Here is a 13,713-nt window from a genome sequence, read left to right as displayed (position 1 = left end):
ATTTTCTTCTTCTTAAACTCTACTTTCTTAGTTTTATTTTATAGCTGGTTTTTGGAAATTCTTATTGTTGAAATATATTTTGTGACTTGGTATTATACTGCTGATTAATTCTTATTCTTGTTTTATATCTAGTGTTATATTGACTAGCTGATTGGATTTAATTTTTGTTCTTGTTTTGTGTCATGGATTAGGTACTAGAACCACAGAATGTCGATCCTTCTATGGTTCAAATGACTTTTCTAGATGATGTTGTTCACTCTTTGTTAAAAGGTGAAAATATTGGCATTACATCACGGCGAAGGTCTCGTGCCAGTCAAAATAGCAACGCTGTTCACGTATGTATGTTGTTATGATATATTATTATAAAACATTTTTCCTCAAATTACTTAGGATCAGGTAGTAAATAATCATTGTTAAACTGGTTATTTTTAGGGTCATTATACACGTGCCCAAGCAAATAGTCCCAGACCAGCAATGAACTCCCAAGCTGCTGTACCAAAACAGAATACACACCAGCAACAGCAACAAAGAAATATTCGTCCAAGTAAGAGGAAGGGCTCAGATAGCAGTATACCAGATGAAGAGAAGATGAAGGAGGAAAAGTATGATTATATAGCACGAGGAGGTAGTACTCTTTTTTTTTTTTAAGGGAATGAGAACATAGAAAACAAATACATTTAAGATGTACTTATTTAATATTTTAATTATGAAAAATAAAACAGTTCCTTTTTTCAAATTTTACAGAAAATCCTAAAGGGAAAAACAAACAGTTGATGAATAAAAGAAGGAAACCTGAGGAGGATGAAAAGAAACTAAATATGAAAAGATTACGAACCGACAATGTTTCAGATTTTTCTGAGAGCAGTGACTCAGAAAATTCAAATAAGAGAATGATAAATAATTCCTCAGAGCAGAAGCCAGAGAATGAGTTGAAAAATAAAAACACTTCAAAGATAAATGGAGAAGAAGGAAAATCCCAGAATAATGAGAAAGTAGGAGAAGAGACACTAATAATAGATAGCCAGCCTCCCTGGGATCAAATACAGGAAGATAAAAAACATGAAGAACCAGAGAAGCAGAAATCTCTTGACTCTCAGCTTCAAGAAAAAATGATTATTCATTCATCAGAGCAGGCCACACTTTCTGATCATAATCCTAGTAATTTACTTCTTCAGGAATGCAGTATGGAAAAAACACATACATTGGAATTATTACCAAAGGAGAAGTTTGTATCCAGACCACCCACACCAAAATGTGTTATTGATATTACGAATGACACTAATTCAGAAAAGGTGGCTCAGGAAATCTCAAATACCTTTGGCCTTCAGACACTTCAGAAAATGGATCCTAATGTTAACGATTCAAAACATTCTATCGCAAATGCGAAATACTTGGAAACAGCAAAACAAGATTCTGATCAGAGCTGGGTTAGTGATGTAGTTAAAGTAGATTTAACCCAATCAAATGTTAGAAGTGTTTCCTCAGGAAATGATCACCTGAATATGGAAAAAGAGAAAAATCAGTATGTCTCTTACATGTCTTCTCTAAGTACAGTTTCTGTCACAGAAGATAAGCTACATAAGCGAAGCCCACCCCCAGAGACAGTAAAATCTAAACTTAATACTTCAGCAGATGCTCTCAAGACAAAATCAAATCCCTCACCTGAAGTTATTAAGCCCAAAATTACCCATTCTCCTGATTCTGTAAAGTCTAAGGCCACTTATGTGAACAACCAAGCTGCTGGTGAGAGAAGACTAGCAAATAAGATAGAACATGAATTATCAAGATGCAGTTTTCATTCAGTTCCTACTCGAGGCAGTACATTGGAAGCTACAAAGAGCCCACTTATTATTGATAAAAATGAGCATTTCACAGTTTACAGAGATCCTGCACTTGTTGGGTCAGAAACAGGAGCTAATCACATTTCACCTTTCTTAAACCAGCATCCCTTTCCTCTTCATTCTTCATCCCATAGAACCTGTTTAAATCCGGGTACCCATCACCCTGCCTTAACTCCCGCCCCTCATTTACTTGCTGGATCATCCAGTCAAACTCCATTACCTACCATTAACACACACCCTCTGACCAGTGGTCCACACCATTCTGTTCATCACCCTCATTTACTTCCTGCCGTGTTACCTGGAGTGCCTACTGCCTCCCTACTTGGTGGCCATCCACGACTAGAGACTGCTCATGCCAGCAGCTTGAGCCACTTAGCATTAGCACACCAGCAACAGCAACAGTTGTTACAGCACCAGTCACCTCATCTTCTTGGACAAGCCCATCCTTCTGCTTCATATAATCAGCTTGGACTTTATCCAATTATTTGGCAATATCCAAATGGAACACATGCATACTCAGGACTTGGTCTACCTTCATCAAAGTGGGTTCACCCAGAAAATGCAGTTAATGCTGAATCTTCATTAAGGAGGGTAGGTTACACTGTGATTTGCCTCATTCGTATATACTTATTAATCACCATTAATCACATTTTATTATAATAAAATGTGTTAGAATTTTTCAAACATTTATTTTTCCAATTATGGTGAAACTTTTGATACTTACTAACTTTGGTACAATAGAAGCTGAAATCTCAGAAAAGCATATTTATTTTATTTTATTTTACTTTATTTCTTTAAAGATTTTATTTATTTATTTGATAGAGAGTGACAGTGAGAGAGGGAACACAAGCAAAGGAAGTGGGAGAGGTAGGAGCAGGGAATCTGAGATGGGGCTCAATCCTAGGACCCTGGGATCATTATCTCAGCCAAAGGCAGATGCTTAACTGACTGAGCCACCCAGGCACCCCACTCCTTTTTATTTTAAAAAGACAACTTAAAATTAAGAAGTAAAACCTCTTAGATTGCTTCTGACATGTCTATTATGAAGAATGAATGTCTTCATAACTAATTATGGTACCTATCTGTAATTATTTTGCTCAGCTAAATTCCTAGAATTGAAGTTTGTAGAATAAAATTTATACAGAATTGTGAGACTTTTGTATATATGATCATCTTACTATTTTTTTAAAGAGGGGAGGGAGAGGGAGAGAGAGAATCTTAGGCAGGCTCCATGTGAGGCTCAGAGCCCGATGCAGGGCTTGATCTCACAACCCCAAGATCATGATCTGAGCTGAAATCAAGAATTGGACACTTTGAGCCACCGAGGTGCCCCATCATCAAATTATTTTTAAGACAGATTGTTGTTATATCCCCCAGTTAGATATATTGGTGGTATGTTACAAGCTATGATTCTCTGAGGCCCTTTTTCTTGTGAGGGTGCCTAGGTTGGAGACTTACGGTATTTGGGAGTAAAGTTCGGGCTGAGATCCTGCCAACATCAGATATGAGGAATGTCACTGAAGGTGGTGGTGTAGAGAGCTCTTACTCCTTCATGAGCTAATGTGGTTTCTCTAGCCAAATTTATTTTCATACTAAGAAATGATTGTTGAGGAATGCATAGGTAGCTCAGTCAGTTAAGTATCTGCCTTAGGCTCAGGTCATGATCCCAGGGTTCTGGGATCGAGTCCCGTATTGGGCTCCCGTATTGGGCACTAATTACTACAGTATCCTCCTTGCCATTATTGAAAGCAGGCTCTTTGCTTTGTGCGGAGCCTGCTTCTCCCTGCTCGTAGTCATTCATTCGCGCGCGCGCTCTCTCTCTCTCTGACAAATAAATAAATAAAATCTTTTAAAGAAAAGAAATGATTGTTGAGGTCATTACCACCCCCAATATCAAAAATAGTGAGACTTGATATCTTAAATTCCAGTACACAACTTAGTTGCTGGTGCAGTCCAAGTTGCTCTTCAAGTATCCCCCAGAATATTTTTTTTTTTAGAGATTTTATTTATTTATTTGACAGAAATCACAAGAGAGGCAGGCAGAGAGAGAGGAAAGGAAGCAGGCTCTCCGTCGAGCAGAGAGCCCGATGTGGGACTCGATCCCAGGACCCCGAGATCATGACCTGAGCCAAAGGCAGCGGCTTAACCCACTGAGCCACCCAGGCGCCCCCCAGAATATTTTTTTAAATACTATTTATTTGTATTGTGGTAAAAAGCAGTGAACATTAAATTTACCATCCTAATCATTTTTAAGTATGCAGTTCAGTAGTGTTTAGTATATTCCCATTGTTGTGCAGCAGATCTCTAGAACATTTTCATCTTGCAAAACTGAAACTTTATACCCATTAAACACTAATTTCCTTCCCTTTCCTATTTCTTGGGCAACTACCTTTCTACTTTGTTTCTGTGATTCTGACTGCTATAGATAATCATTTGATAAAATCATACAGTATTATCCTTTTGTTGCTTCTTTCATGTAGCATGATGTCTTTGAAGTTCATCCACATTGTGGTGTGTAACATGATTTCCTTTGTAATGTTCTTCTGTGTAATGTTCATATGTGCATATACCACATTTTCTTTATACATTTGTTGATGGAGTTTGGGTTACTTCCACCTCTTAACTATTATGGATAGTGCTCCAATGAACCTGTGTATTTTTGACCTCCTTCTCATTTGAGCAAGGACTACAGTAAATATGTTGGGGGTGGCAATTTGAAAGATACTGCTAGTGAGCTTCTCACTTCAGGGATAAGACTGCTTATATAGAGCCTTGGTAATAGACCCAGGGGTGGTGAGCCTCACGCCAGAAGTTCGTCAGAGGAATTGTTATATTCTGGGTAGCAGTGATGACATAGACGAAAGTTGTGAAGTTCGTCAGAGGAATTGTTATATTCTGGTAGCAGTGATAGCAATATATTATAGTCATGAGTCCTTCCTTGATTCCCAAGTTGTGATTGTTGCCCTTGGTGGTAAGGGGCATCAAGTGGTTAGTGGTGCCAGATAGAGTTCTAACAGTTTTGAGTGATACTTTGTATGGTTTAATCCCGTAATAAGTTATCAACTCTTTTGGTCTTCACTCCTATATGAGCTTTGGCCTTCTTTAACACGGTCACCCGTAAACATAATGTATTCTGTACCAGCATGCCCACATTCAATGCTGGCAGGATTTCAATTCTAGAAGAATTGTGCTTGCTTTGATCTGATTCAAAAGCTTCTCGTGTCCATTCTTGATGTTACTATTGAACTTGTGGTAGGTGGAATCTTAATGGAACATTATGTAGTAGAAGAGGCACTAATTACTACAGTATCCTCCTTGCCATTATTGAAAGCAGGCCTGGTGACCCTAGTGCCTAATACACCCACATTTTCACTCTGACCCTTCACTCTCATTTCTTGAATGTTAGATGCAACTGATACTGATCAAAGACAGGCTAGAAGAACACATGAGCTGGCAAATAGTTTTGAGTCTTCTTCCATAATTTCCAACCCTGAAAAACCAATCTAAGTAACAAAACTAGCTTGGGTAGGATTTTCTCTCAGTATATGTCATTCTAGCCTCCATGCATATAAGGGCATAAAATGTTTTATTAACTGGTCATAAAATTATTAAACTAAAAGCAAGCATATGAAATTTTCATTTGTTACATAAAAATTTAAAGGAGCATATTTAACATTTTGAGCAAAAATGACCTCTTAATAATGTGAGAAGTAAAGAAAATATTAGGAAATACTTATTAATGATATTTTATATTCAGAAATTAATTATTACCATAATTGACTGCAACTTAATACTTCTGGATCATGTAGAACTGAGTCCTTTTAAACATATTTGAATAATCCTTATGCATGTGTATATATATTTTTTCATCTAATGTGAGATTTGTGCTTTATAATATATATTTTTAACCTAAGCAGTTTCATAGGAGCATATTTTTGGTGTGATGTATCAGTTGCTTTTGCGTTATCGCTTTGAGATGTAAAACTCTCTTTGTTAAAACAAAGGGGATTATATTTTCTCAATATCGTGATGGTATATAACTCCACAAAGTATGTTCTGAAAAAACATCAGTGTGTCATAGTATAGAAACATTCCTTAAGCATGTAATTAGAGAGTTTTAAATATCAACATAGAGGTAAATGTCACCAAATATTGGGCTCCTTGGTGGCCCAGTCCTTAGACGTCTGCCTTCAGCTTGCTTGGGTCATGATCCCAGGGTCCTGGGATTGAGTCCCATGTCGGGCTCCCTGCTTGCAGGGGAGTCTGCTTCTCCCTCTTTCCCTCGTCCTACTTGGTTCTCTCTCTCTCTCAAATAAAGTCTTCAAAAAAAAAAAAAAAAAGGCACCACATACTCAGAATGAGAAAAGCAGCATATTGATATATAAAAAATTAATTTTGTTGTACTTCCATACCTCCCAAGTTTAATGATCCAACAGTGTTTTATAGCATATAGTGAAATGGAGTACAAGTGGGCTTTGAAAATAAAATCATCTCTCTATTCTAAGTAAATGGTTATATTGAAAAAGTTTGTTATTTTTGACACAGATATTGGCAAATGAACTTGATATTTCTGTTTCTGGTTACATGTACTTTAACATTCTGGTTTTGTATTAGCAATATACTTTTGGTGTTAGAATGAGTGGAAATCTGATGAACTAGGCTTTCTGTACATTTGTAAGTTAAAGGCAGTGATTTCAAGATCTACATTCAGTAATTACAAATCTTTGCAAATTACGAGTTTGATGCTGATTGATTTTCTCCATCATATGGAAAAATCCACATAATTATGTTAGTTATTTGTCTGAATATTTTTCATAAGATGCATTTAGAAAAAGTCATATGCTTCATAAATATACATTATAGTCCTGTGATGATACTGTGTTTAACTTTTTCTAGTAACTGAAGTCTGATATATATATATTTTTTGTTATTGTTGTTAAATAGAATTCTCCCAGTCCTTGGTTACATCAACCCACCCCTGTGACTTCAGCAGATGGTATTGGATTACTTAGTCACATTCCTGTCAGACCTTCCAGTGCAGAGCCTCATCGGTCTCTTAAAATTACAGCACATTCCAGTCCACCATTGACAAAAAGTTTAATAGATCACCATAAAGAGTAAGTTCACTAATGCCTAAAACTTAGAAATACTTTGTCTTGGGGTGCCTGGGTGGCTCAGTTGGGTAAGTGTCTGTCTGCCTTTGGCTCAGGTCATGATCCCAGGTGGGATGGAGCCTGGCATCTGGCTCGCTGCTCAGTGGGAACCCTGCTGCTCTGTCTACTTGTGCTCTGTACCTCTCTTTAAAAAACAAAAACAAAAAACTTTGTCTTTTATAGTTTTTCTTAATTCACTTTCTAAACAGGTTATTTTAAGTTAATAAACATCTTAAAAGTAAGCTTTGAATAAGTACTATTCTTTCCATTTTGATATATTTTCTAATTTACTCAGGAGTATTAAAGTAAATGCAAAGTTGTGTTTTACTTTCATAATATTGCATAGATGCTATCTTCATATTGTTCAAGAAAAAGTTAGTATAGAAACCTTTATGTGTATTTTCTTTACAGAGAATTGGAGAGGAAAGCTTTTATTGAACCATTACGTTCTGTTGCATCCACATCAGCAAAAAATGACTTGGATCTAAATAGGTCACAGACTGGAAAAGATGGTTTATTGCACAGACATTTTGTGGATCCTGTACTGAATCAATTACAGAGACAACCCCAGGAGACTGGAGAGAGATTACACAAATATAAGGAGGAACACCGTCGAATCCTTCAAGAAAGTATTGATGTTGCTCCCTTTACAACTAAAATCAAGGGGCTTGAGGGTGAGAGGGATAATTATTCCAGAGTACCATTGTCATCTTCTAGCCCTAAAAGCCATGTCATCCTCAAACAAGACAAAGATGTAGAATGTTCAGTATCAGATCTTTATAAAATGAAGCACTCAGTGCCTCAGAGTTTGCCCCAAAGTAACTATTTCACTACATTATCTAATAGTGTGGTCAATGAACCACCAAGGTCATATCCATCCAAAGAAGTTTCAAATATTTACACTGAAAAACAGAGTAATTCTGTTGCAGTAGCAGCTAATCCTCAAACACTGACTTCATTTATTTCATCTCTTTCAAAGCCTCCACCTTTAATTAAACACCAACCAGAAAGTGAAGGTTTAGTAGGCAAGATACCAGAACATCTTCCCCATCAAATTGCTTCTCACTCAGTAACCACTTTCAGAAATGATTGTAGGAGTCCTACCCATTTGACAGTTTCTTCTACAAATGCACTCCGGAGCATGCCTGCTTTACACAGAGCACCAGTATTTCATCCACCAATCCATCACAGCCTGGAAAGAAAGGAAAGCAACTATAGTAGTCTTTCCCCTCCAACTTTAACCCCAGTCATGCCTGTAAATGCTGGTGGGAAAGTTCAAGAATCACAAAAGCCTCCAACTCTAATTCCAGAGCCAAAAGACTCTCAGGCACATTTTAAGAGTTCTTCTGAACAAAGTTTGTCAGAAATGTGGAAATCTAATAATAACCTCAGTAAAGAGAAAGCTGAATGGCATGTAGAGAAAAGCAGTGGAAAGTCACAGGCTGCTATGGCATCTGTCATTGTACGTCCACCATCTCGTACAAAACTTGAGAGTGTGCCAGCAGTGCAGTCAGGTTCCAAAGATCGAGTTAGTGAAAGATCTTCAACTGGGGCAAACCAAACAGATTGCCTCAAACCAGCAGAAGCTGGAGAGACTGGAAGAATCATTCTGCCAAGTGTGAATTCAGACAGTGCTCACATAAAATCTGAAAAAAATGTCCAGGCTGTCTCACAGGGCAGTGTTCCCAGTTCAGTCATGTCTGCTGTAAATACAATGTGTAATACCAAAACGGATGTATTCACATCTGCTGCCACTACCACTAGTGTTTCCAGCTGGGGTGGTTCAGAAATAATTTACTCTTTATCAAATACCATTTTGGCCTCTAAATCCTTAGAATGTACCTCTTCAAAAAGTGTCAGTCATTCAGTGGCTCAAATACAAGAATGCAGGGTCAGCACCACAGCTCCAGTTACACCAGCCAGTAGTCAGACAGGAAGTGCTGTTCAGCCCAGTTCTGGGTTCTCAGGCACAACTGATTTTATCCATTTAAAAAAGCACAAGGCAGCATTGGCTGCAGCTCAGTATAAAAGTAGTAATGTCACTGAGACCGAACCTAATGCTGTGAAAAATCAGACATCTACAACCTCCCCTCTCTTGGATAGCACTATAGTCTGTAGTACAATAAACAAAGCAAACTCTGTAGGAAATGGGCAAGCATCCCAGACAAGTCAACCTAACTACCATACTAAGCTGAAAAAGGCCTGGCTTACTAGACACTCAGAGGAAGATAAAAATACAAATAAAATGGAAAATTCAGGGAATTCTGTATCAGAAATTATTAAGCCATGTTCTGTCAATTTAATAGCCTCTACATCTAATGATATACAAAATAGTGTAGATAGTAAGATCATAGTTGATAAATACGTAAAAGATGATAAAGTCAGTAGGAGAAAAGCCAAAAGAACTTACGAATCTGGCTCTGAAAGTGGAGACTCGGATGAAAGTGAAAGCAAGTCAGAGCAAAGGACTAAGAGGCAACCTAAGCCAACTTACAAAAAGAAGCAAAATGATTTGCAGAAGAGAAAAGGTGACATAGAAGAAGATTTAAAACCCAATGGAGTCCTCAGCAGGAGTGCCAAAGAAAAAAGTAAACTGAAATTGCAGAGCAACAGTAATAGTGGTAAGTTACTTTTTTTTTTTTTTTTTTAAATCTCAGGTAAAGTGGGCTGTATGTTCTTGAAATAATGGTGTCTAATGAAATAAAGGTGTCTTTCTCAAAAGATTAGTGAGCTAAATAAAAGGCATCTTTTGACTTTGTTTGCATGCCCTTGTCTGTTATATGTGCTCATTGACCTCATTTCTGCATTTTACAAGTATCCGTAAAAGGAAATGAGAGAAGACCTGTCTCTCCATTTTTAAGATACTTGTAGATAATATGTTTTACCTAGCATTCATATTGACAAAAAGCCAATTTGTAATTTAGTAGTTACTCAGAATTTTGACCATTTCTAAGAACTGTTGAAATCACACCAAAAGAGGATTCCTTATAATTAAGAATCCTTTACCATGATGTAGTTGTAAAAGAAATCCTATTCACGTGTACTTCCTTTAAGTCACATTTTTAGAAGAAAATTACTTCAGTTAATGTGGATGTGGCTCTATTTCTCTTACCTGGTAACAAAAGTTTATTGAAATTACCTTCTATTTAACTAATACTGCTACTCACTCAGGAAGTTCTTAACAACGGGTAAAAGCTAAATAAAAGGAAGGGATTGTGGTTTTGTGTGCTCATTTCTATATTCAAGAAGAATTTTCATAAGTAAAAGTTTTAAAACTGATAATACTTACATTTTGTTTGTGGCCTCAGCAGGACGAAATAAGTGATGCTTGCCAGTAGTATACACTACAAAGTGTTTCTATGTTTTTACTCTAGAAGTAGTTTTTCTCAGTTTGCTTATTTCTTTTTAGGTATGTTATACAATGCAGAAAGCACTTAATAGTTCACTATACCTGTGTATTCATCCACATACAAGATAGGAAATATGTGACAGTGTGGACATTTTTTTTACATGCCTGTGTGAAAGCCAGAGGCAGAGTGAAGGAGAGAAAAACAGGAGGATGGAATCATAGAAAAGGACAGTCAGAAAGTAAAAGACCAAAGGAACATAAGCTCAACTAGAGACAGAGGCTGACAGACTAAATTTAAAACATAGTCAGAAGAAAGAGAGGGACATTGACATTGGAGGATACAGGATACATGGCCATTTATTTGACTTTTGGATTGTGTACAGTGTTGTTTTTTCTTTCTCATGTGTTCTACTTCCCCAGTGAATTCTTAAGAGACTTAGTGTGGTCAGTAATTGTTTTCTTTTCTGTTTCATGTAACATTTCCTTTGTTTGGTATTGGGTATACAAATACTTGAGTTAAATTTACAGAAAATGGAGATAGGAATCTTCTAGCTTTTAACACTTAGAAAGCTCTTGTGACATTAATTTTATAAAATTAACTCTTAATGAAAATTTATAAAATTAACTCTTAATAAAGTACATGTTCTATTTCATTTTGAGACCAAATGTACATGTTCCCAAGAGTTCAAAGATAAAGACTGGAATCAGTACTTTCCCCTCAACTTGTGATGCCTAGTCAAATCTCTTCATCCTTAGTACCTAAAAATTAACCTCAGAGAGAGTATTCTAAGCCCCAAGTCCAAAATAATAATAAGTAACTGTTAATTGCCATCTGTTAATTAAGGCCAGAGTTGTCTAGCCTTTGTTATGGCTATCTAGAAAAGTTGTCTAAATTGGTAGTTTATGAATCTAACTTCCAAATTTGAGTGGATTATCTATCTCGTAGATTAAATATGACCTTATTTCATAGTCAAAAAGAATACATTAAGTCTGTACTTAGAGAATATAATGTGATTATATACACTGTTATACGTGTATTAATTATATACACGTAACACCTATGAAGAAACTTGTGTTAGTACATTCTAAAGCGAGGCACAATAGATTTTATTTGCTATTTCGGAATGTCTTCATATCTGCTGCCTTTTCATAATGATAATTAAAAGTTGGCTTTTTTTGTGACTAAATTCTTATATAATTTTATTTTATAAACTGAAATTGCCAATCAAACTTAAATGTAAGTCCTGTGATAAAACCATTGGTTCTATTATAATCAGTTATTTCTGTATCCCAAGAAAGATTTTTTAAGGTGATGACATCAGAGATTAAAGGTTAGCGTGTGTTTGTTTCCTGTTTCCTGTTTTCTTCCTCCCTAGTTTTCTGTTGGCTAGACCAACTGTTTGAGGATTTGCTAATAAATTGAGGACTAAGGTAATGGTAAAAGGAATACTAGGTATTTTTCGTTGACTAAATATCTTATTCTCAAAGTTTAGATTTTAGATGTTGCCAATAAATTAAGATATATAGAATTGAAAGAGAAAGTTATTTTATTTTACAAATACTGTTGTAATAGTTGTGAAAGGAGTTAATTACTGTGATGTGTCGCCTAATTTAGAAGCAAAAGTTATAATATCAAAAACGTCTATATGACCTGGACCTTCATGTTTTTGTAATTCATGCATTCGTTTAAATTTTTTTAAACATTTTAAAAAATTATTTTTAAAGATTTTTATTTATTTATTTGATAGAGATCACAAGCAGTCAGAGAGGCAGGCAGAGAAAGGGGGGACGCAGGCTCTCTGCTGAGCAGAGAGCCCGATGTGGGGCTCGATCCCAGGACCCTGGGATCATGACCTGAGCCGAAAGCAGAATCTTAACCCACTGAGCCATCCAGGTGCCCCATATTTGTTTAAATTTAAAAAGTAGCTCTGAGTGTCTGTTTTGTGTCACAGAATTGAGATTTGCTTTGATGTCTGTTTTTTTATTATATACTGTTATATATATATATATATATATATATATATATATATATTATAATATATATATATATATATATATATATATATATATATATATATATATTATAATACTGTTTAAATGGTTCACAGTGGTATGGTTATCCATACTCTTTGAACTGTTCCATTACCTGGCATATAAAAGCATATTGGTTAATAGTTGTTTTCTTTTCTTTTTTTTTTTTTTTTAAGATTTTATTTATTTATTTGACAGACAAAGATCACAAGTAGGCAGAGAAACAGGCAAAGAGAGAGGGGGAAGCAGGCTCCCTGCCAAGCAGAGAGCCCCATGCGGGGCTCGATCTCAGGACCCTGAGATCATGACCTGAGCCGAAGGCAGAGGCTTTAACCCACTGAGCCACTCAGGCGCCCATAATTTGGTTAATAGTTGTTTTCTAATCAAAATAAAATTGATTGAATTTAGCTTATTCTAAGTGTAATAAGTAAACAAGTAAGTAAATGATTGGAAGCAAGTATGCTAAGTAAAAATTTATGAGTGGTGTACCATTTTTGTCGTTCATTCTGACTTCTAAAAGCTCTGAATTTTTTATACTTTCTATAGGGGAAATCTGTCTTATATATAGTGGAGGAGATAATAAACCCTTTATATAAGGCTTCTGGAAACATTTTATTTCATAAGTGATTTGTGTGCGTGTAATAGGTCTTTCTTTAGTGGATTAAGCCAAATGGCTTGCCCTAAGTTAGAGATAAAACAGGGGGAAACATGTCATTGTAAAGAACCAGGCAGCAATCCTAAAAGGTCATAATAACTGGAAGCAGATTTTATTTTTTATTTATTTTTTTATTTTTTTAAAGATTTTATTTATTTATTTGACAGAGAGATCACAAGTAGGCAGAGAGGCAGGCAGAGAGAGAGGAGGAAGCAGGCTCCCTGCGGAGCAGAGAGCCCGATGCGGGGCTCGATCCCAGGACCCTGAGGTCATGACCCGAGCCGAAGGCAGCGGCTTAATCCACTGAGCCATCCAGGCGCCCCTGGAAGCAGATTTTAAATGGGTCGTCCCAGAGCTTTAAACACAATATAAAATGTGTTACCTTGCTGTCATTGTACCGCTTATGCTATGTGCAAGTAAGTGATAGTGGGAGCTCTTAAAGGTCTGATACATGTTTCTGCAAGAAGTGTATAGTCTCGGGAGAATAATTATACTGTCTCTGTTCCACAACATCTGAGTAATTAGAAAACACAGGGTAGGAAATATGTTTTAACATGACAGGAATAGCAAATTATGTAAGTCTCATACCTGACATACAGGTATATTGTAAGTATATTTTTAAGAGTTTGATATTGGCTTGTCCCAATATAGGTTGTTTTTAAATAAACGTGCTTTTAATTTTTT

The 13,713-nt window shown here is 36.2% G+C and overlaps 1 protein-coding gene across 8 annotated transcripts in view; it reads left to right on the top strand.

Annotated features, from left to right (window-relative positions):
- Positions 1–13,713, top strand: part of JMJD1C (jumonji domain containing 1C) — a 318,317-nt gene that overhangs the window by 272,905 nt on the left and 31,699 nt on the right. For 7 of the 8 annotated variants that reach the window (XR_006821311.1, XM_046027799.1, XM_046027795.1 and 4 more), the window contains 5 exons: positions 192–335; positions 433–625; positions 745–2,432; positions 6,786–6,958; positions 7,406–9,615. Coding sequence is in view for 7 of the 8 variants with exons in the window: in XM_046027799.1 (XP_045883755.1) it covers positions 192–335; positions 433–625; positions 745–2,432; positions 6,786–6,958; positions 7,406–9,615 (4,408 nt within the window). In the remaining variant the exon portion in view is untranslated. Of the gene's footprint in view, positions 1–191; positions 340–432; positions 626–744; positions 2,433–6,785; positions 6,959–7,405; positions 9,616–13,713 lie in introns of those variants that run through there. The other variant, XM_046027800.1, reaches the window with a different exon arrangement.

Source organism: Meles meles, chromosome 13, assembly GCF_922984935.1.
Source record: "Meles meles chromosome 13, mMelMel3.1 paternal haplotype, whole genome shotgun sequence".
Classification (NCBI taxonomy): Eukaryota; Metazoa; Chordata; class Mammalia; order Carnivora; family Mustelidae; genus Meles; species Meles meles.
Note: the sequence above shows the minus strand (reverse complement) of the source record. Positions and strands in the feature narration are given on the sequence as shown.